This window comes from Acartia tonsa, chromosome 5 (assembly GCF_053477335.1).
Source record: "Acartia tonsa isolate MP-2025a chromosome 5, ASM5347733v1, whole genome shotgun sequence".
Taxonomy (NCBI): Eukaryota; Metazoa; Arthropoda; class Copepoda; order Calanoida; family Acartiidae; genus Acartia; species Acartia tonsa.
The window spans coordinates 40,708,080-40,733,721 of record NC_137264.1 but is presented as its reverse complement, the minus strand read 5'-3'; the positions used below and the strand labels follow the sequence as shown (position 1 = coordinate 40,733,721).

Here is a 25,642-nt window from a genome sequence, read left to right as displayed (position 1 = left end):
TTTCAATCAACATAAGGGGTAATTATGTGCTTCATCATTGGATATGTACATCAATTTAGCGTCCATTGTCCTATCCTTTTAGGTTTTTTCTATTGATGAACACTTTGTCTCTAGCCTCTGGAGGAAGACGTGGGATGTCAGGAAAATAGCTTAAATCAACCCTTAAGATATCTATAAAGCTTACCTGAAAAGAACAACCAATTGGGATCACCTATTTTCGAGAATTTTACTTTATATTACTTTTTAAGTGGATAAAGTCATAGTGATTTATTCTATAAATTGTAAAGTATCTGGATGTGTGATTGAGTGTAAGTCCTATAAACGGCTTAACTATTCAATGTTAAATTGTCATAAAAGCTTAGCTTTGTTATATGGACAGGTTTCAGGTTATTTCTTTTTATTTGATTCGATCTATCTATCTGTATATCTATATATCTAACCATCTATCTTTTAATCTATCTATCTATCTGTTTGTCTGTCTGTCTGTCTGTCTGTCTGTCTGTCTGTCTGTCTGTCTGTCCATCTATCTATCTATCTATCTATCTATCTATCTATCTATCTATCTATCTATCTATCTATCTATCTATCTATCTATCTATCTATCTATCTATCTATCTATCTATCTATCTATCTATCTATCTATCTATCTATCTATCTATCTAACTAACTAACTAACTAACTAACTAACTAACTAACTAACTAACTAACTAACTAACTAACTAACTATCTATCTATCTATCTATCTATCTATCTATCTATCTATCTATCTATCTATCTATCTATCTATCTATCTATCTATCTATCTATCTATCTATCTATCTATCTATCTATCTATCTATCTATCTATCTATCTATCTATCTATCTATCTATCTATCTATCTATCTATCTATCTATCTATCTATCTATCTATCTATCTATCTATCTATCTATCTATCTATCTATCTATCTATCTATCTATCTATCTATCTATCTATCTATCTATCTATCTATCTATCTATCTATCTATCTATCTATCTATCTATCTATCTATCTATCTATCTATCTATCTATCTATCTATCTATCTATCTATCTATCTATCTATCTATCTATCTATCTATCTATCTATCTATCTATCTATCTATCTATCTATCTATCTATCTATCTATCTATCTATCTATCTATCTATCTATCTATCTATCTATCTATCTATCTATCTATCTATCTATCTATCTATCTATCTATCTATCTATCTATCTATCTATCTATCTATCTATCTATCTATCTATCTATCTATCTATCTATCTATCTATCTATCTATCTATCTATCTATCTATCTATCTATCTATCTATCTATCTATCTATCTATCTATCTATCTATATATCTATCTATCTTTCTATCTATCTATCTATATATCTATATATCTATATATATATCTATATATCTATATATCTATATATCTATATATCTATCTATCTATCTATCTATCTATCTATCTATCTATCTATCTATCTATCTATCTATCTATCTATCTATCTATCTATCTATCTATCTATCTATCTATCTATCTATCTATCTATCTATCTATCTATCTATCTATCTATCTATCTATCTATCTATCTATCTATCTATCTATCTATCTATCTATCTATCTATCTATCTATCTATCTATCTATCTATCTATCTATCTATCTATCTATCTATCTATCTATCTATCTATCTATCTATCTATCTATCTATCTATCTATCTATCTATCTATCTATCTATCTATCTATCTATCTATCTATCTATCTATCTATCTATCTATCTATCTATCTATCTATCTATCTATCTATCTATCCATCTTTCCATCTAACTATCTATCTATTCATCCATATTTCCATCTATCTATCTATCTATCCATCCATCTTTCCATCTATCTATCTATCTTTCCATCCATATTTCTGTCCATCCATATTTCCATCTATCTATCCATCTATCATTGTCATTGTTAAAAAACAAAGTTTAACCTTCAGTTTTTCTAATGGACTTTCCCTTATTTTAAACATCTTTTAAACAGTTGAAAAATATCATGGATAGATAGATAACATTTGTTTTGTTTTATGAGCCCTAAAAGTAATTAAGGGGGGTGGGGGGGGGGGGGTAAAGAAGAAAGGGGAATAAGTGCTAAAACGAGCTTCCAATAAACAGGAGGATATGCGCCAACTCTCGGAGCCACTGTCTTCCCTTACTCCGTAAACTTTCACTCATATTATAGAGTGAAGGGGAAAAAGGGAGGGGGGGGGGGGATATATGTGTGTGTGTGTGTGTGAAAAAGATAGACTCCTTCGTTAGACATTATTGTAGATATTTTAGTAGCAAAGCTACTCTATAATTTACAATGTTTGTCCTTTAGACACAAAATAGGGGAAACATCATTTTCGGATCCTATAAACAACCAACTATTAAACATTCATGGTGGTCGGGCTGATTTTTAGTAGATTTTAGGCTATTTTTATATTTTTCATCAGACTTTTGGTGTTTAGGGTTCAATTTTCAAATGTTTACGTAGATACAATTTTTTGTGCTTTTCTAATTATGGATGTTTTCATCCTTGTTTCTCTTTTCAACAGTTGACATATAAGAAGGATATATGGACCAAGATATGTAAGAAAAAAACATTGTAAACATGGATATTAAGGGATAAGACAATGAATGATAAATTGATATATGTACATCTCTAATGAGGATAGACAAGCTTACCCCTTCTGTAGATTGAAGTTATTGGTTGAAATGTTTGGACTAGTTTTGAACTAACCAATCAAAATTTAGTAAAATTCCCCAAAGTTTTAAAGTAACGAATAAGATATCGTGGTTATGAAACTTTGGGGACTAGTGTAATAAACAGCCCATTGTCCCCTCCCTCCCTGCATTGTAAAGAAGTACTATATCTGAGAGGGGGGGGGGGAAGGTGTGTGTGTAACCGTCTCCTCTAAAAATTTTTACTTTTTTCATAATAAAATACAATGACCAGTACTAATTTTAATAAATACGATTTTTTGTCTGAAGCTAAAATTCTCAGAAATTACTGGTCCTAAGGGTTTAATTTTCAGGAAATCTTTATTAATGTCTTTGGGTTGTTTTAGACTATTTTTCCAAACTTCCCCTGTCCTGCCATAGAGGTTAGGGACGAAGCAAATAGTATGTTAAAAAGTAGTAGAATTTCTGTCTATTCATTCTACTAATTTTTAGAAAAACAAGGACAATGTTTAAAATAACAAGGACAATCTAGTTTATGTTGATATGTAGCGCAGCATTTAAAATTTACACATTTTAGGATGAAAAGGTGAAAGAAATGAAAAAAAAAAGATAGAGACAGAAAGAAGAATAGAAAGATGGACATACTGATTTGTCCTTTAATTAGTTTATTTGTGAAAAAAGTCGTTGAGTTCAGACCTTTTTGGGTGTTAAAAGATATTTAATGCTTTGATGGCTTCAATAAATCTTAATATGTGTTAAAAGAATATTTAAAATTAAGGACAATAATGTTGACAGGTAGCGCAGCATTAAAAGTTTGTTAACCCTAATAAATAAAACAGATGATCTCACTAATGGAGGAACCGATATGGTTCTCCTTTACAGAGAAGCTTCTTATAGAGACTGCAAGGGGGCAAAACTGCTAGTCTTAATATAAAGAGAAAGAGAGAAATATCAATTTAAAAATAATTGAAGGAACAAAAAGTATGGATGGACATACTTTAATCATAGAGTAGCTGCACTTACAAATTAGCAACTTTCACAGGGGGGGGGGGGGGGGGGCAGGACAAGGATTAATATAAGCTTAGCTAGAGGTAGCTTAACAATTATACTAAAGTTTTTTTAATAACAAAATGTTAATAATTCCAAAATACCTGGTTGTATAGTTTTACTAAAACAATAAACCTTGATTGGTTGGATAAGATTTAAACAAAAGTAATTTTGATTATCATCATTGGGTGCAAACATTAATTTATCGTCCATTGTCTTATCCCTTAAGATCCCTAATTACATAAACATATGTACTCAAGCTACTCATATGTAAAACCCACAGAGATATAAAGGGATAAGACAATGGCCAATTATTAATGCACATTCCTAATGATAATTCACAAAATAATTTCTTATTTATTAGCTTAAAAATAAAATCTGATACTTTGCAAGAAGGGAGGGGACATCTACCTTCCTTTAGTTTTAGACTAACCCATTCTATTTTCTCCTCCTTGTTTATCTTATCCTGTTTTAAATACATATGAAAATTGTTGAATAAAAAGTTTTTAAAATATCAATATGTTTTAAATGGACATATTTAATTTCTGATAACAATTATGGAGTTGCTTCGCTATAAAAAAATTTATTCAACTGTTACAGGAATCATCATATAAAGTTTGAGATCGATATAACAATTCTAACATGCCTTAACTTAATTTAAAAATCAATATTTTTCAAATCATAGGTCAACCTATTTTCTCTAACAATGATAGAGTTGCTAAGCTCTGTAAATTGTACTTAAATATCACAGAAATCATCATGCTAAGTTTAAATCAATAGGCGAATTCTAAAATATAATTATATGCAATATGCATCATTGACAAAAATTTTAAATATTTGAAAGATTTAAAAAGTGCCTTGTTAACTTGTTAAGACTACCTTTGTTATTAATATACCGTCCTACTATTATTTAATTTTAAAAGCGAAGCTTTTCTAATATTAGGGTTGGTCCTTACATCCCTCTGTCCGTCCGTCACAGATAGCTTTTTTCATTAATTTAGGCATGTCAGAATTGTCCTATCAATTTCAAACTTTGCATGGTGATTCCTGTATTAGTTAGGTACGATTTAGAAAGCGTAGTAACACTATAATCATACATGAATGTCCGTAAGTCCATTTTAAACATATTGATTTTTTTACTTCTTTAACAACAACTTTTTATGTGATCTAATTATCCGATTGATCTGATTTTTGGTATACTGATTCCTGTGACAACAATATACATTATTATTAGCGAAGCAACTCTATAATCAAGTCCTAAAAATGTAAGTATGTCAAAAATGTCTAAAAAACATTATACTGTGTAAAGAAGTTTTACAACAAATTTACTTCCAACTTTGCTTTGACTCCTATAAATTATATTCTGATTATTCAGTTCTAACACTATACAAGTTTTAATGTCCATTTGTCCTATCGTTTCAGAGCTTTGCTTTTATGGATGTTGTCATCCTTGTTTAATTTAGGAGGGGGCAGGGTATTTTTTCATTTAACTTTGGTTTAATTTATACAGCTTTTTGGTTCCGATATCTAAACAATGTATACTACTAAATTTGTTGGTTTCATTAAGTTCGTTTGTCATTTATTAGCTTTACTTTTAAGGATGTTGTCATCCTTGTTTAAAAGATAGAAACAGGGGAAAAATTTGGTGAAAAGATATTTAAGTTGTAAAAATAACATAAATAAATAAATAACAAGAACAAACATATTGAAATATTATCTCTTTAGAAACATAAGAGAGAAGAAAATATAAATCATTTACACATAATGTTAAAAATAAGAATATTATCAAAGCTTTTAAGATATTTTATTTAACATCAAAGTTGGTTTTACTAATTTTGACGAATTTATTTGAATCTATTGGATTGGGATATATGAATCCCAACACAATAATATTTAATGAAAAATAAAACAATAGCCTCTCATATATCAGCAAGGCTTATCTAAAATTCTATAAAAAATGGCCAGCCCATTAACAAGTCCTACTAGATTTTTATTTTGTTTATATCAATCAAAAGATAAATCATTAGTAAGCTTTGCTCCTACATATTTGTATGTTGCCCAGAGGTAATTTGTATTTTTTAACAGATTTATTTGAGGATTTTTAGTGGTCCTTTTTTAAGGAAAAAATTATAAATAATACAAAGGGAAAAGGGGAGATATATAGGTAAGTAATTTTAAAATTTAAAACAAAGGTTGTTAAACATTATATAAAATGGTGAAGGAAGTGAAATTTGACATTGACCTACTTTGGGTCGGAAATTCATCATAAAACAGGGAACATGCACAAAACTTTTTAGCCCCTTAGCTTTAAACTGAACTGTGATAATAGGGGGGGGGGGGCATTCAACACCCCACCCCCCTGACCGATTAAGGTTAGGCAAGGGTCCCGAAAGTTAAGGGTTAAATGAGATTCAAGTTACTAAATATCATTATGTAATTATTCCTAGCCTATTTACTTTTCTCTATATCCACGGAAATGTCGTTTTAAGTGGGGGGTTGACAAGGGATAGGGAAAAATATGCTTCAAGTATTTCAAGAACTCTTTTTGTATTGAAATCTTTAAATCTTAGAAAAGAAACTGATAGGAAGGGTTAGGTAGGAGGGATTTGGGAAGATTTACTAGATGGTTTGCAAAAAAAGTAATTTTTGTCATTATGTTTAGAAAAAAATCATATCAAGCACATAAACTAAACATCTAATAACAATTTTTGATTACATATTTCTGTCCTAATGTGTTATTTACTTTTTCTTTTACAAGTTCACTTTTATTACTAAGTGAACTTGAAAACTCTTCCAACCTTTGTAAGATATGCTTAAAAAAAACAAATGATAATGCACAAAATTACCCCTTCTGTAGATGAAAATTAGTAGTTGAACACTGAATTAACCAACCAATCAAATTCACTTTGGTCACCCAAGTTGTTAAGCCAACAAATAAGAAAACATTATTATAAAACTTTGGGTACTAGTGTAATAAACAGCCCATATTTCCTTCTCCCCCCCCCCCCTCCTCTTCCACTCCATCCTATTCTATAAAGTAGTAAGCTTTTTTTGTCTGTAGTGAAGGATCTTGCTAACCGCTGAACCGATAAATAAAGTTTTTTTTTTATGGGAACCCGTCAACACATTTAGCTGTGCGGACGAGATAGCACATCATTTATATGATTAAAGAAACAGAAATACTTTGCAGTAGGGGAGATTTGAATATGCTTTTAATCTAACATTTATGTGGTGATGAATAAATTATCAAATTACATAAAATTATTAAATTCATAATGAAGCTACTCTGTTATTGAAAATTTCGTTATCATTTACGTAAAATACTGTCCAACAAACAATTAACCCTTTGATTGCACGAATTTTTTTCTGAAAAGTTCTAACTGTAATTGTTAACGAGTTGCGCCTTTTTAAAGGCCAAGGCATTATCCCTTCTCTAACTGTTTATGACGATCACATGACAAATCCAAAGTAGAGAGGATTTTTAATAACTTTAGTTATGATCTAGTGTCAGTCTTACATACGAACCTATCACCTCAATTTTTAAATTAACAAAAAGAGCTAACCGTTACGAACGGACGACCTTAATTGTAGTTTTATAAAAAAAATACTAAAATGAAAATTATTTCATATTTCATTCTGAATACTGAAAAAGAAAAAAAATATTATTATTACTTATCATGCTGTGCTAATTTTGAATAATTTCATCCTTTTAATCAATTTTATCAAAATCTTTGGAAAGGTTGTGTGATTTAAACAAGACATTTTTGGTTTTCATATGTGAAAACTCTTAAACTGGCTCTAAAAAAATATTGAGAGCCACTACATATTAGATTCCAATGTTTATCTCTAGATCAAGGTATTTATGACTTGGTGCTTATCTTAGCTAAAATCTTTTACATATAAGATTCAACAATGGCTCTTTAAAATTCTCCAATGAGCCGGCTCTCGGATTTTATATTAATACATAGTTACAGACATTATGTAGAGAAAAGATTGATGAGATACTTTTTACATGTTAAAAGTATTTAGGGCAGACATCTAGATACCTCTAAAAAGATAGAGTTCAAAGACTAACCGCTAGTCTCTGATTTACATAATTGAAATATAAGAAAAACTGCTCACCTAGCCAAACCATTATCAAGTGCTGATATACTAGGCATCCATATTAGCAACAGCCACAACTGAAATAGAAAAAAATAATTAAAAATAACTTTATCTTTATATGAAGAAAAATATTCAATTATTAAAATATCAAATACTTCTAAACTTTTAAACTTCTAAAGTGCAACTTTTGAACCAAACAACTAATGCATGTAAGTTTGATGTATATTTAAAGTACTATTTTTGGATAGGTTTTTCCTCTCTAATCGTGTTAATATTGGGAATGTTTTTATATCAGTGACCAGTATTATTACTGTAATAATTATTTCTCGCTTCGTATTTTATACAGCTTTCCACGGATATTAAAATGTAAAATTAAAAGATTAAGTTAGTTGTTAGCATTGAGATGCCGAAAACACTGACTAACAAAACTAGTTTTAATCTTAAGATTGTGCATTTTTATATTCGTAGAAAACTGGATATAATACGATATGATACATGATTTTTCAGTATGGCTTAGAACCGGTTCTAATCCAGCAGATATTAATCGGTTTCGAGGCTATACTGGAATAGTTATTTCTCGTATCGTATTATAAACGGCTTTCCGCCGAAGGCACCGTCTAAAAAAACTAGTTTTAATCTTATGATTGTACATTTCTATATTCGTAGAAAACTGGATATAATACGATGCTAGAAATAACTATTCCAGTATAGCCTCGAAACCGATTAATATAATTTTTTCGTATTCATGAGAACCGGTTCCTATCCACCGGATTCAAATGAATACGAGAAAAGAATTTATATTTCTTTACAAATAAAATCATTTCTTTACACCTTTACTTGGGAAAGTAAATAAAATAAATTCTGATAAAAAATTCCGAAATGAATACACCAGTAGAGAGTTGATTTGACTACAGTACTTATACCTATAAAAACGAACAAAGTACTATGTCCAAACTTTTCTACCAATAATTTTAAAATACTTAAAGGGTAATTTTGTTTATCATGGCGCTGGGGTAGGGGTTGTGGTAAATTTTTGATCATTTTTTCAATTAATTAAATTTGGTAAATGTTATTTAAATCAAAATATACTTTTTGTAGCGGGCATCTAATGGAAAAATGAAAATGTCATAACACAAAATATTATAAAGTCACACTGTTTTGTGAAACATTGATTAACAAATCCATGTACTTGTGTGATCTTTGAATGTATGTTGAATATATAAAATAGAATAGCATACAAGTCTCTTTATTAATCTGGAATCAAAACATATTCCCCACTGCATTCTATTTTTTCTATATTTTTTTCTTTTGAAAAGATACCATAAAACTGGTAAGTTTCATACAGGTTTGTTAAATTGGGACATTTTAGTTATAAAATGTCAATTCGTCATAATCATAATAAAGATGATATTGGAAAACCTCCAGTTATGGAGGTTTCATTTTTGCTCCAAGTTTTGCCCCAATCACCTCTTCTGATATTTATAGAAGACAAGTTGGATTTTAAAAAAATTATTCACTCTACAGGCAAAATCTAAAGTGTGGCTATACACCTCCCAGGGATCCATTCCCCTGAACCTCACTTGACAGCGGTATTCACCCACCTGATACTCCCCCCTAGAACAGCCTATTGGGGTGATAAGGTATAACAACCTAAAAATTAAGTCTCAGATTTTAATAATCATACGGTTCTTATAGATTTGAGATAAAATTCCACTCGCTTTTTATTATTCAAAGGATTTCTGTTGAATAGTTCTATCAAATATTAATATACTAGAGTTGGCTCGATATAACTATCTCCCTATTGGCTAGTTTTCTATATGCATATATATTTCTCAATAAATCTATTTTCCTCACCCGGCATTAATATTTAAACGGAAGTAAATATTTAATAATTTAAATGATCTTAAAAAGATCTTTTAAATTATATTTTTTCTTTCCATTACCATCACCAAAGGGTATTATATGATTACAATTTTAGTTCAATATATGAACACAAAGTGTCGCCACAATCGAATTCTTTTAAAACAGAGTTTTCTTAAATTTATTATATCATAAATTTAAATTTTCTTTTTTATTATTAGGAATTAAATACTTCATTATAATGTAAATAGCAACATGAAATGAAAAAAATGAATGTTTTTAATAAAGTAAAATAATGGGTCTTATCGTTCTGGGCAATGAGAGTTTATTATGGATTATTGGAGCACTATGAGTTTTCAACGAATAGTCCTTGGAAAACTTGAGCTCGTTTATAGACATTTATTTCCTATATAGATCTGACATGGATCTTGAAGCAATTAAGCAGGCTGTTTTGTACAGGTTAAAAATTGGAAGATTTCATTAAATAAAAGTTATCGCAAATATACTTAGTAAAAAATGATTACAAGCACAAACAATAAAAAAAAATTGAAAAACAGTTATTTATCGCATTTTACTATATACAGCTATCCGCGGATATTAAATGAAAAAATTAATATATTAAAATCTGGTATTAATCTGATGAGGTTTTTTTAATATTCCTGGAAAATTGTCTGTAATACGATGCTTTACATGAATTGTCAGTAAGGCTTAAAACCAGTTCTAATCAAAAGGATATCAATAAGTTTCGAATCCATACGGGAAAAAAGTATTATAACATAAAATTGATATATTTGGAAGAAGCTATAATCAGCTGTAAGTTAAACAACTACCATTTTTCAAAAGTTGACAGCTGCGGCTCGCATATTAGTAATGAAAATATTTTTCTAGCTATTTGACTACAGGTCGAACTAAAATGTGCTTTTTCTAAATGTCTGAGTATGAAAAGCAAAATTACCCTTTGGAGGTGAATTTAAGTGTTCTGGTTTTTTTTAAATTAGAAAATGCCATAAAGATTGTTGTGCTATCTTTGAACCGAGACTAGCGCTGGCGATTTCTTTATTTCACGATTTTCAACGATTTCAACTTCTAGTGCTAGTTGTAGAGTAGACTTTGACAAAAGATTTTTTGGATATCAAATCTTTGGCCTTATATGTTTAAGTTGAAATTTGCAAAATAGCTTAAAACCTGCACATTTCTGAGAAATAATTAAAACCATTATCTGTTGATTTTTAGAGCCTGACACTAGGTAGCAAGTATAGATATAGAGAGAAAAGTTTTGTACATGTATTTCTAGGCCTCTAAAGGAACTTTTTAGGTCAGCAGAAGAATGAAATTTGAAAAAGTGTATTTTGAGTATCACGTCTAATGTACATCATTTTATCCTTTTTTGTCTTATCCCTTAAGATCCCTATTTTTATAGAACTAAATTTACAGTAAAAAGGGATTACGTAACACCCATTATAACTTATACGTTGATAACCACTAAATAATATCCACCCATGTATTACATAACAGGGAGGTAGGGGACATTGGGCTGTTTATTGCACTAGTCCCCAACGTTTTCTAATTTGTTGTCTTAACAACTTTGGGGAATTTTGTTAAATTTTAATTGGTTGGTTCATTAAGTTAAGTTTCCAAAGGTTTCAACCAATTATATAAATCTAAAGAAGGGGAAATTTTATGTATCATCATTGGGGATGTACATCAATTTATTGGCCATTGCCTTATTCCTTTAGAACCCTGTTTAATTCTGTTTGTGAATAAGTTGTAAAATGAAAGGAAGTTAAGATTTGTATCAAAACAATTATTTACACAAATTGTCCGTGAAATAATCTCTCTCAATTCAAAATTCAAAATGTCATTTTCTGAAAACTCTATATGCTTCAACAAAACAAGTAGGATTAGACCAAGGGATTCTAAGGGATAAGAGAATGTACGATGAAATGATATACACATCCAGTAAACAAAATAATCCCTTCTGTATATGACCACTGACCAGTTATATTTTTATTGAATTTTGATTGGTTAGTTACAAATGACCAAAAACGTCCAAGGGGGGGGGTGTAAAGGGGTGATTACCCCACCCCCCAAATAAAAAAGCTTGGACGCCCCTGCAAATGATATCAACTTTTTCTGACCTTTTTAAAAACTGCATTTTTATTGGAGTAGTAAGTGGTTTTGTCAAGTCACAATGCCCTTTTTTTCTCTTATATTTACAGCTTCTCCTTGCCTTACTCATTTTGTTTTTGAAATATATACGGTCAGCATCAACTAAATTTTTGACTATAAATTGATGTACTTCCCCAATAAAAAAAAGTACACCCTCTGTAGATTGAAAAAAATATTATTGAATAGGGCTAAAATGAACCAACCATTCAAGCTTTAATTTAATTACCTATAGTTTTAAGTCAGCGAATAAGAAAGTGTGATTAAAAAAACTTTGAATAGAATTTACAACACATGTTCTCTATCTCTCGGGCTATTACAACAACAATTAAAGAGGCTATATACTAAACCAATTTTTCAAACTTTTGTCTTACAGGTTTCGTGATTTTTTGTAGTTGTCTTTCTATAGAAAAGTTAACAAATATTTAGCATGGATTTAACCCTATACCACTTACCTGTCTCCCCCCAGGTTTTTTGTGTCGTTTTAATAGGAAAACAAACTTCTTTAAATGGGTTCATCCATCCTTGCGGCCACAGGAGCCATCCAAAATCCAAGTACATTTTCAAAAACGTTGGAGGGATAACTCCTTCCGCTACTAACTTTACATACCACGCTTGGTTTTTTATTAAATGAATAAGTTGGGGTACAATGTTTGGCACTTTCGATATAAGTAAATGATAATAAAAAACCCATAGAATGCGATAATAACTTCAGAAAAATCGAAGAAAATAGTTTTCATACTTAATTAACGTTTTTAAGTTTTTCTTCAAAAAGTTTAGATAAGATGCCTTTAAATGTCGTCTATGATTTTGTCAGGGATAAAAATGTAACTTTAAAATAAGAATTAAAACATATTTTTTCAATTAGTACAAAGTAAAATTTTGAACATTTTATTGATCAGTATATTTTTAAAAATGTGAAGTAGAAACCTGAATATTTTATCATGAAAATTGTGTTATGATTTGATTGTCTGCTAGATTACAAGAAAAAAGATACTGACAGTACTTGTTGGTTCTTTTAAAAAAATTAGGTAGATTACTTTCAGAACCCCTCTTTTTGCAACATTATTTCAATAGAACAGAGCCGTAGTCTTAGTGTACTCAATATCTAGACAGCCAACCATTATTTTAGAATTGTTCAATTTTTTTAACTTCTGATAAAAACAGAATTAATGGTATTTTTGTAAATATTATACCTCCAAGAAATGGCTATACTTCCCAATCATATGTTGTGTGGTATTTAAGAGGAATTATTTTGATATAATGTCATTAAAATATTCGTTGAAAAAAGTGCTATTCTAGCTTATACTTCACATTTTAATGTGTATGATAATTCAAATAAAAGATAAGAAGATTTATATTATATTTAATTGTTATAATTATAAAGAAAAACCTGGAAACAGTAAAAAACTGACTTTATTTTATTGACGTAGGGAAAATTTTGTCAAATATTTGAATAAAAAAACAATATACAACAAAACAAACTATTTTTAATATAGTCACAAAAAGGCTTAATGAGTTTAGGAAATATTTCATTTACTAATCATGTCATTTAAACTCTAGAAAAGATGTTCTCATTTTAATTTTAAGTAATTTCAAATGCATTTTAATACCTTTTAATGATTTATTTTTTGAAACATCTTTTTATAAAATGTTATTGATTTTTGAAGTTATATATTAGAATGTTTTTAAATTTTGTTAACATTTTGTTTTAAATGTAGAAAATTGGTAATTCTAAACATTCAAAAAATGATTTTATTAAATTTTCATCACTTAAATTGCATGTTTGATGAAATTTTCAATTGATAATTCAAGAAAAACCGTTTAAGTTTTATTATATTTTACTTTGAATTGTTAAAAAAATATATTGTTGTCAAAAAAGGAGAAGTTATGTTTTCCTCAAAAAAAGTCCAAAAACATGAAAATTAACACGTGTAATGAGAATTTTTTTCTTTCAGGTTTAATTTTAAGTAATTATTGATATTTTTTGTAAAAAGGATTTTATATAAAAAGTTTTATAACTTGAGTTAAGTAGTTGTGCTAAAAAAGGTTGCGAATTTATGCAATTTTCTTGCCAAAAAAATTTTCTAGGATTTTAAAAATAGCAAAGGGTGTTATTAGACGTACTTACAGATAGAATTGCTAGGTCATTTTGGCCAAACACTAAAATAAAGTTTTTACATCTGAGGGTCCAGCCGTGATACAGATACTTTATAATATAACTAGCGGCTTCGCCCCTAGCCTCTAGGGGCTTTGCCCCAAAAGATGGTAAAAAAAGTGTAAGGTGAAATTTGTAAAAAAAATATTCCACAAAGGAAATCTTCTACAAAGGACCAAAAAAAAAAAAAAAAAAATGGGGAGGATTTTTTTATTTTTGGGGGGGTTGGGGGTGTCCCATCCCCCAAGAAAATAGCCTAAAACCACCACAGGACCAATAGGTATATACTCTGAAGAGTAGAATCCAATCGGTTCAGTGGTTACCGAGATCTTAAGGGACAGACAGACGGACAGACATCAAGCTACTTTGTATTATAGATACTATTACATAAAGTAGTAATGTTTTATTGTCTGAAGCTTAAGATTTCGAAAACTACTGAATTTTCAATTTAGGGAAAGATCCAAATAGGTTTCTAGTTGGTTTTAGACTTTTTTTTATATAAGCATTAAGATAGTTTTAGGCTATTTTCTGTTCCTCCCTTCCCCTTCGATTATTGATACACTAGATGCTAGGGGTGCTTCCGCCAGTATAGTATAATCCTGATAACTTTTAGAAAATGATAAAAGTGCAGCTTAAACCAATAGACATTAACTGAAATCTTTCATACGGAAACACCAATTTGTCAGTAATAAAGGGATAAGATATCTTTAAAAATTCAATATTTTGAGGTAATCTTTATTCTATGGCAGTTCAGCATTATCTAAATAAGTCCATCACAGGAATAAGCAATATTTTAAGCAAGTTTTTAAATCAGACTTCACATTTATTTGATTATTTAAAAAATTAAAAAATTTGCAACAAAAACATTGATATAAATCTTTCAATCCTATACTGTCAAAAAACATTTTAACGCAAACTAAAGAAAATAAGTTTTTCTTCAATGAAAAAATATATTCCTGTATTCCAACGAGCAATAATAATAAAATTGTGTTTTAACTGTTTTAGTTAATTGCACCTTAATTAAATACATGTTTAATAAGCCAGTAAAATTAAGTGACAAGGATATGGCAAACAAAAGCAATAATTTTAGAACTCAGAATTCGTTTTGTAGTAAATTCATCACAAAATTCGCAGCTCCGCCAGCTTATTATTGAGGGAAAAAATTAAAAAATAATTAGGAGGGGCTAGTTTTTTACCTATGTCTAATCCCTTGCAGACGATTTAATCGTGTGGGTTTTTCCGCTCTTTGAAAAATATTATTTTTAAATATTTTTTTTACAAATTGCTATACCTAAAGTAATTTATATTTACAAATTGAAAATCTTTTAATGCTATGTTGTAATTTCTATTAACAAAGAAAGGAAAAAACTCAGATATAGTTAGTTGAAAAGTCTTTTTATGTGCCATAAACTTCTTCTGATAAAATTTGACAATTCATGTTAGGATAGGTATGCTTTTCCATTTTAGCTGTGTTTAGGCCTAATTCGTCTCATAATATTACAAGAACTGCTAGAATGAAAAATATTTTTATTGTAAGTATTTTAGCCAGAGGAAGACTGTAGTGATTTTAAAAATCTACAATTATTTGATTTTCTTTTTATTAAAATAAATTCCTAATAAAACAGATTGTTGAAAAAAACTGTCAGTCTATTCGCCGGTTAACAGTTATTTACAAATATTGGGGTTCAAACAATACAACAAAACAGCCAATTATAAACTATGCTTATCAGCCTTAAATAATATGCAAGAAAATGATTATTATATATTAATAAACCAATGATAATTTTCGCATAAAAGATAAAAACAAAACAAATGTCATATCCTTAACTAAATAAAAAAATTTAAAATGATAAAATCAATATTGTTGTTTCATTAAAATATGTAAATTTTTCAGACAATTGACTGGGACCGAAGTATTGGTTAAATGTCAGATAAATTAATAATTTCTTCAAATAAGAAAAAATCTATTTTGTATGTTCCTATAATCATTCAAGATTCGAATGTGAAAGCATGTATGGACAAACAATTTCAATGGTTTATCGCTCATCATAATGGTTAATTTTCCTCATATTCGACAATGGTACGACCTTCTAATAAGGACATTAAGAAAATGGAAGTTTATTTTCCCTGTACCTATCTCTGTATGCATGGAACCATTGTTAATTATTATCCTGAGAAATAGTAGTAAAGCAATTATTCATGTAAAGTGCTTGTTAACACGTATACAATAACTTTAACAGTATTCTTAATAGCGAAGCTACTCTATAATTCGATATATTCGTCTGTAGGTCTGTCTGAAATGTTTTGTTTTCACAAATAAAAGAAGAAAAGCTAAATTATCTATAATACAAAGTAGAATGATGTCTGTCTGTCCGCCTGTCTGTCCGTCCCTTAAGATCTCGGTAACCACTGAACCGATCGGATTCTTCTCTTCAGGGAATATACCTACTGGTCCTGTGGTGGTTTTAGGCTATTTTCTTGGGGCTTGGGACACCCCCAACCCCCCCAAAAGCAAACCCCCCCCCCCATTTTTTTTGTAGAAGATTTCCTTGTTCCTTCTTTTTTTTCTTTTTTTTACGAATTTTACCTTAACTTTTTTTTATCATCTCTTGGGACAAAGCCCCTAGAGGCTAGGGGCGAAGCCGCTAGTTTTAATTAAAGTATATGGGTATAATAAATTTCTTATACATCAGGCATAAGTTTGATAATTGGTGCCCTGCAGGACATTTGACCCAGAACACAATTTTCATCAAGTACAATATTACTCTAAAAAACTTCATTTCCTAATTTCTTAAAGAACTAGTCATAAAACAAATATACCTTTAACATCTATCTTAATACTGATAAATTAAACTTTAAATCAAAGATGTCAATAACAATTTTCAGATCATGATGTAATGATCAGATCATATTTGCTGTTTTACTTTGTTAACTGTATTGTTTTTAGTCCTAATTTAAACAATTGTATTTTCACTTTTAAAATTTATTGTTTTTTATGCAATAAAACAATAATACTGTTACACTGTTCAGTTTTTTTAAAACAGGAAATTTTAAAAAAGAGTTTTCATAACATTAATTAGAAAATAATTAGTTTTCTACATTTGTTACATAAAAACTTCATGCACCCCTCTATGCAATCCAAATATTCGCTTTATAAAAAAAAACTCTAACTATGAAAGTCAATTTTAGATTGGGTTGATCAATTTCTTAAATCTTAAAATTGAGTTGTAAAGTTGATGAATACAAAAAACTATTCATAAAAAAATCTAATCTACCTAATTACAATGTTACACTTTTGATAGCATAGACGTCCAAGGGGGGGGGGGTAATGGGGCGATTACCCCCCCGAAACGAATTTGGGGGTGCCGTAGTCACCCCCCAAAAAAAATTTATTTTACCCCCCCCCCCCACATTTTAAATTTACCTCTACCCTGGGGGTGCCGTAGGCACCCCCAACCATTTAGGAGGGGGTATTTACCCCCCCCAAACAATTTTAAGGGGGTAAATACCCCCCCCCCCCAAAATAGAAAATCTCTAACAAAAAAAATTTTTGCGCGCTTCGCGCGCATTTTTGATACTAAATTTTTTATAAAATTTAAATTACCCTCCCCAAAAAATTTTACCCCTGCCAACAGATTTCAGGGGGGGTAATTACCCCCCCCCCCAAGCAAATTTTACCCCCGGGGTAAAAATTTTGGGGGGGGTAAAAAAAATTTGCGGCGCGCTTCGCGCGCCATTTTACCCCCCCCCCCAAAACAGAATTACCCCCCCCCCTTAAAAAATTTTACCCCCCCCAAAATAAAAAGCTTGGACGCCCCTGTTTGATAGTACATAATTTTGTATTACAAAATAACTTAGGTAGCTTTTTAAAAGTTAAGGGGTATCTAAATAATCTTTTAAAAATCTCGAAAGAGTGTCATTTTCTAAACAAAAATAGTCGATACCATAAAAAGAATAAACAGACATCTTGTTCGTGCATATAAATAATCTATGAAATAGTATTGACAGTTTATGATGGACAAAATACTTATAGAGTTGCTGCACTAACAAAAAAAAGTAACTCACCATTTTGTTTTCCAGATTTGAACTTTGAAACAGTTTAATTAAAAAATAACAATTTGTTTTCCTCACTCTCTCTTTCTTTATACTTTGAACAAAAACTTTCGTTTTAATTTCACTTATTGGTGAACATTTTTTTCAATTATTTTTCTTTATTGTTTCACTGCGGTTTTTCCACACACACATACAACCTACTTTTTCTATTTGTTTTCACTTACTAAATTTTTGCACATATGTAAATTAATTTAGTAGATTTTTTTGTTTGTTTTTTAGTGGATTTTTTGAGGGAGTTGGGAGATTTGCCTGATTTAAAAAAAAATATTTCAAATTTTGTAAAACTAATTATTAGTATATACTCTATTATAAGGTATGTCCGTTCGTCTGACAACCTTTTTTTGTAGACTGATTTTAAAAGTGAAGTAATCATCATTGTTTTTATTAATTCTTATAAAACTTTGAAATATCTTTGCCTTGATTGGAGGAAAATAGGGGAGAAGGATAATTTGGTTACGTAGGATAAAAGATGATTCTCATGGTTTTATACAACTAACAGTCATTTTGTGGACATTATTTTCTGAAAAAAATAGCATTATTAGTATAAAAAATACCTAATTAAAAGGTAAATAAATAGTACATATTTAAAATCAGTCACAAACTTTAAAACTCTTTTTTCATTCAATAGCGGAGGGTGGCTTTTTCCGAGTCGCTAAGTTCCTTAAAACAGCTAAGTTTGTTCTTTAAAGCTGCGCGAATCAGGGTGGCCGCAGCTGCAGCTAAAATATGCTAACTTTAACTTTTTGTTGGGGGCTTCTGAGATTGACTGAGTTAATATTTGGTGGCTGAGGGTTGCTTTTGCTGAAGAAGACTGCGGCTAAATGTGTCCACGGCTGTTGATGGCTGTGTCAGTTAGCTACTGCAACACAGTCAGCTGTTTGTAGCAGTGGCTGTTGCTCATTGAGTGTCTTAATTATGCCGCACGACTGAATGTGGCTGCATAAGAGACTGCCAAGTCCACGATATCATTCTTTGAAGTAAATATATTAAGATATGTAGTATTAAAAGATATTAAGGTAAAAAGATAGAAAGACTGATAGATAGATATTCAACCTTTGAAGCAAACATAACCATTATGTACTTAGCTGCTTTTCAATATGGCTTCGTAGTCAGGGAAAGGAATGTCTAATAAAAAAAATCTAAAACTTTTCTATTTTGTTTCTTGATAATTACTAAATCTAAAAGTAAAGACAACACTATTGATTAGAATAAAGTTTTGAATAAATAAGGACCAATATGAAGCTTTTAGCTTCCTTAAAAATTTAAGCTAGATTTAATGAAATTTTTGTAATCTTGTATGAGAAACACAGAACAGAATTACATTTCAATGTTGACTTTAATATTTCAGTCCATGATCCATCCCTGCATCCCTGTTATTATATCTCGGAAGTGCATGAGGTTTAACCCTTGACATATTCCCCATCCCCTCCATGCCTAACCAGCCCCGCAGGGTTCATACAATATTAGCAATATTATACATAGAATAGATTTTTTTTGTTTTTGTTAGCAACTGAAGAGCTATAGCATAAGTTGTAAAATAAGCTGGTAGGCTTTTTGATGACATTGTTTAAAACAAACAAAAAAGTCAAATCCGTATTCTAAGTAGGTGTAACTACCCTCCCAAAAAAAATACTAAATGAAATTTTAGCAGTTGTGTAAAAATGTATAGAAGAGAGGTATGTATGTAATTCTATTTGAATTTATATGTTAAACTCGTATAACTGAATACAGTATACAACAGTATAGATCTATATGTATATATAGGTATATGTATGTGCCATTTATATTTTTAAAAGCGCACCTTCTCTATATTCAGTAATTAAAAAAACATATGCTTTAAAATTTGGTATTGAAAGTTTGCTGCTTTTATTATATGCCATAACCTTTAATAAAAAGAAGTAAAAAATTGTATTTCTCCATTTTAGGAAATCTTTATATAGGTCCTAGGATGGTCTAAGATATTTTAATTTATCTCTTGTGATGGTTTTAGGCTATTTCAATGCATTCCCTACCCTAGATACTTGCTCCCTTGCTCAGCTACCAGAAATTTTTTGTCTGACTTTCAGATGAATCTACACTTATTTCTTACTATATAATCTTCATTATTATTGGATAATATAAAATTGCTTTTTGATTAAAATATCAATGAAGAACCTAATTATCCTTGCTTATTCTCATATGTACATATATTCTATTTATATTATTGTGTATATGAATATTATATCTGTAAACATGAAGTTATGCTTTTTATAAAGGTTATACATTAGTGAGTCCATGGATTTTGACATTTTAAGAAATAAAAAACGGCCTAATCACATTATATTAAAATAAAACTCAGCAAAAAAATAGTCTAATTCAAAATTAATATATTTTAAATAACATTTTTAATATTATTTAATTTGGTTTCTGAAGTCCAACATGAAAAAAATGCATTTTGTCACCTTATTATGTAAACTTTATTAATTTTCATATGCTCTAAACGGAGTTTAAATAAAATATCCACTTAAAATCGAGGCTGATTGCTTGATTAATTTAATAATTTGTTACATTTTTTTTAAATTTAAATCGTGGACTGTTAACAAAACAATTAAATCTAACTTTTCTTAAATTTAAATTCAAAGATTATTTTATTTTTGTATTTAAGTGCTATAATTTGTAAATTCTTTCATATTTCAAATAAATAGGTCTAAATATCTCCTTTAATAAAAGGTTTAAGGCTACTTTAATATAAATAGAAAATAAAACCAAAAATGGCTTGAAGCAATTTTTAATAACAAAGTAATTATGAACAAAACAAGATAATTTCATTTAATAAAAGAATAATAAGTGTCAGAGATATATAAATGAAAGATAAATTAGATTTTCTGTAAATATTTAAGAAAAGCTCTAAATACGATAGTTTTTATATATTACATTAAGTTAAAAAAGGTTATTTATTTTTTACTAATAAAATGTCTCTCTGAATCAATTATTAATTCATTGTGATTGCTGAGCTTCCTATGGGCATAATTGTCCTTGTGTTTGTAAAAAGAATAATGAGCTACTGACAGCAGATAAACTCCCAAATCCAATTCTTAATGGCTTCATAGCACCCTTCAGGGCAGATAGATAGATAGATACACAAATAGATAGATAGATAGCTTCATATATAGAAAGATGGGAAGACAGATGATAGGTTTATTAGATTGATAAGTACATGAGTAGATGAATAAATAGATAGATAATTGCCTTTGGGTTTAAATTGTCCAAATAACCAAGTAATGACCCAAGATTGAGTCATTATAGATAGAGAGATAGCGGGAAAAAAGTTGCTTTAGGGTATAATTGTCCACACATTACATATAGTGGCCACACAAATTAGCCAGGATTATCTAAAAAACAAGGAAACTTTTTTCCATAACAAACACAAAGTAAAAGTGAATAATTACAAAAATAAAATAGAAATAAATAGGACCACTCTAACCGCTGAACGTTATGGTTCTCCTTTTAGAGAAGGGTACGATACCTTTACCATCTTTTAAGAAAAAACCCATGAAAAAATGCTTTTCCTCCAAATTACTTCACTTTTATCGTTTAGAACTAAAATCTGTCCCTTCCCTTTTTTAGGGTAGATAAAAGAGTGTCTTTAAGGAGCATTTTTTCATGGTTGAATACAATGAGAAAAATTAAAGAGTAGCTTCGTTATGGAAAAAAATGTACAGTTTAACGTAGAAAGGAAACGATCATTAGGATATAAACCTATTTCAAAATTTTTATTTGATAACTGCTCTAGCTATAAACATATTTTAAGTTAATTTAGATAAATATGTACATAGACATATACAAAACAAGGATGACAACATCCATAAAAGCGAAGCACTGAAACGGTAGGACAAACGGACATTAACACTTGTATAGTATCTGAACTGAAAAATCGGAACATAAATGTATAAATGTCGAATCAAAATTGTAGGTAAACTTTTTGAAAAACTGCTTAAAAACAGGATAATGTTTATGGACATACTTACATTTTTGGACTTGATTATAGAGTTGCTTCGCTTATAATATTGTTCTTTGTTGTCCCAGGAATCAATATACCAAAAATCAGATCAAACGGATAATTAAAACACTTGAAAATTTGTTGTTAAAAAAGTAGAAAAATCAACATGTTTAAAATGGACGTACGGACATTCTGGTAATGATTATAGAGTTGCTACGCTTTCTAAATCGTACTCAACTACTACAGGAATCATCATGCAAAGTTTGAAATCGATAAGACAATTCTAACATGCCTAAATTAACGAATAAAAGCTATCTATCTCGGACGGACGGACGTACGGACGGACGGACGGACGGACGGACCGACCCTAATTATAGAAAAGCTTCGCTTTTAAAAAGATAGATTAATAGATAAAGATTTTAACGTATGGATAGAAAGATAGCTAGTTTGTTAAAAAAATTTTAAAGGGCTAGGCTGTTAGAAAAATAAAGAGATAAAGATTTTAACAAATGGATAGAAAGATAGCTAGTTTGATACAAAAAAAAATTTAAGGGCTGTTAGAAAAATAGATAGATGAAAATTCTAACGATAGAAAAGAAAGATAGCTAGATTGATACAAAAAATTTAAGGGCTGTTAGAAAAATAGATAGATGGAAATTCAAACGATAGAAAAGAAAGATAGCTAGATTGATATAAAATGTTGAAAGGTCTATTAGATAGATAGACACTAGATTTTTAGATAGAAAGATATGTAGCTAGAATTTTACACAAGACGTCAATCATTATTGCTCCTAGCTAGATAGATACTAGGCATCTCTATAGAAAGAGGGCTAGGGTGTTATACATATACAATGCTATTTAATTAGATACTAGGTATCTAGAAAGCTAAAATGTTATACAATATACTCTAAAAAATTGTAGGTGCTTTTTAGCCAGATAAACACTAGGTATCCACAATCTAGATAAAAATATTGCTAGAATATTACATAATATTGTCTATCAAAATTTGTATGTGCTATATAGATAGATAGATACCTGCTATGTAGTTTGATAGAGAGCTTGAATGTTATACAATGTAGTCCATCAAAATTGTGGGTGCTTTTTGGCAGCTAACATTTAGATAATCGCTTTATGCTTTGCTTTTAGGGCAACCAAGGAGTTGCTTATCAAAAGTTTACACAACATATATTTTGAATGCTGTTATTGTTCTCAATAAAGAAAATAAATAGAGTATACGAATATTATGCTTTGATTTTATTTTAAAAGTAAATTTACGATGCTTACCATTAAAGAAATAATTTTGAGGGTAAAAATATCAATATTGGCATCTTAAACTGCGATAGCATGATATAATTGTTAATTCCAATAAGATATTATTGTACAATAACATGCTGTTTGAAAAATTAATTTGGTGAACCTTTGAAAAATTTTCATTCCAATTTTACACCCAATATTTTAACATTCAATTAGGGGCTAATTAATAGTCAAAATATTTTCCCTGCTTAAATTTCAGATATTAGTAAAGAATTCTTGGGGGCATTTTTGTGCATTCAAACACACACACACATGTATGCAAATTCAAGTCTGTGTGTGCAAATATTATGTGCGTGGTGTGTGTGTGTGTACGTGTTTGTAAGCAGAAACCCATTTCTGGTATATTATGTGATTTTGATGTGTGTGTGACTGTGTGTAAGTATGATATGTAACACATACACATACATAATAAAAACAGAGTAATCATCTTTAAAAGATATTTATAGTTTAAAATCAACAATTTGATTTGCCATTTACCGATGCGTAAGTAAGTTTACTTTGATAAGCAAAAAAAATCAAAAACTTAATCTAAACTTATATGTTTCTTAAGCTGCTCTTTCAATATGTATCAATAAGTCAGCTAGATTACAGAAATTTTTTAAACCTTTTCTGATGATTCTACGATGTATTTGTCTTCTATTTAAAAACCATTTGTATCTATATGCCATTCTAAACATTCAGTGGCGTGCGAACCGAAGGGGGCATTTGGGGCAATCGCCCCCCCCTAGCGACCAAAACGCCCCCCCCTGCCCCCCCCTAGCAACCGCCCCCCCTGCCCCCCCCTAAATGTTAAAAAATGCCCCATTTTGCCCCCCCCCTGGTCAACAAAAATGCCCCTTTTTGCCCCCTACCCTACAAAAAGCAAAACTATCCCAGTTTCCAAAAAAAAAGATTAAGAAATACTCCAAAAAAAAAATTTTGGCGCTTCGCGCCAAACAGACAGTTACTATTCATTTAACCTTACCAAATTTTTTAATTAATGTAGAAATTAGGTTATAATCTTTTTTCACTGAACATAACAAACCAGGTTATAGGAAGTATTTTATTTTGTATAATATAAACTTTTTACCAAAGAAATTTTGTACATCCCCAATGATGATACAAAAAATTACCCCTTATATAGATTACAATTATTGGATGAAATGTATGGAAACTCGACTTAATTAACCAACCAATCAAAATTCCATTAAAGTCCCCAAAGTTGTTGAGCCAACGAATAAGAAAATTTTATATGAAATATTGGGGACTAGTGTAATAAATAGCCCAAAAACCCCTCCCTCCCTGCATATTTGAAGAAAAAAATTTGCGCTTCGCACCCTTCCAAATGGTTTCTGCTATAAAATATTGGAAACTAGTGTAATAAATAGCCCAAAAACCCCTCCCTCCCTGCATATTTGAAGAAAAAAATTTGCGCTTCGCACCCTTCCAAATGGTTTCTGCTATGAAATATTGGGGACTAGTGTAATAAATAGCCCAAAACCCCTCCCTCCCTGCATATTTGAAGAAAAAAATTTGCGCTTCGCGCCCTTCCAAATGGTTTCTGCTATGAAATATTGGGGACTAGTGTAATAAATAGCCCAAAAACCCCTCCCTCCCTGCATATTTGAAGAAAAAAATTTGCGCTTCGCGCCCTTCCAAATGGTTTCTGCTTTTTATCACAATGAAAGGACAAGTAATTTTTTTTTATTTTTTACACAGTTCATTATATCTTTAGTTTTTATGGTACGATAAATTTTTTTGTGGATTATAATATTAAAAAAAAATTAAATTTCTCGCTGTTTCGAACATCCAGTATGTAATTTACTTTGACTCATCACACAACATACAGGAAAAAGGATTTGTGACTTTTTCTACCTAAAATATATATTTATTTCAACAGATGCTCTTTAAATCTACTTGTCTGTATTCTTATTAATGATTTTTTGTGCTTTGCTACTTAAAGATGTTGTCATCCTTGTTGTCAAACAATAAAGAAATATTTAATATCATTTTTTCATATTAGGTTAATTTTTGGTAAATTATTTTCAAAATGAGTGTTTTTATCTCCCCCCCCCCCAATTTTTTTTAATGGGGTTATTCATCCTTCCTGCTGAGATTTTATAACATCCCCTTCCACCCATTAAAAATGTTTTGTGGTGGAGGGGGGGGGGGGAAAGGTTAATTTATCTTCTGTACTATTTTT

At 29.9% G+C, this 25,642-nt stretch overlaps 1 protein-coding gene across 1 annotated transcript in view; it reads right to left on the bottom strand.

Moving 5' to 3' along the window:
• LOC145319512 (alpha-N-acetylgalactosaminidase-like) overlaps positions 1-18,689 on the bottom strand; it is a 77,249-nt gene extending 58,560 nt beyond the window's left edge. The window contains exons 1-3 of the mRNA XM_080161685.1: positions 18,584-18,689; positions 18,120-18,416; positions 7,889-7,947 (exon numbers count right to left, since the gene is read on the bottom strand). Of these exons, the coding sequence (XP_080017811.1) occupies positions 7,889-7,947; positions 18,120-18,122 (62 nt within the window). The 5' untranslated portion in view covers positions 18,123-18,416; positions 18,584-18,689. The remainder of the gene's footprint in view (positions 1-7,888; positions 7,948-18,119; positions 18,417-18,583) is intronic.
• Positions 18,690-25,642: the final 6,953 nt, after the last annotated feature.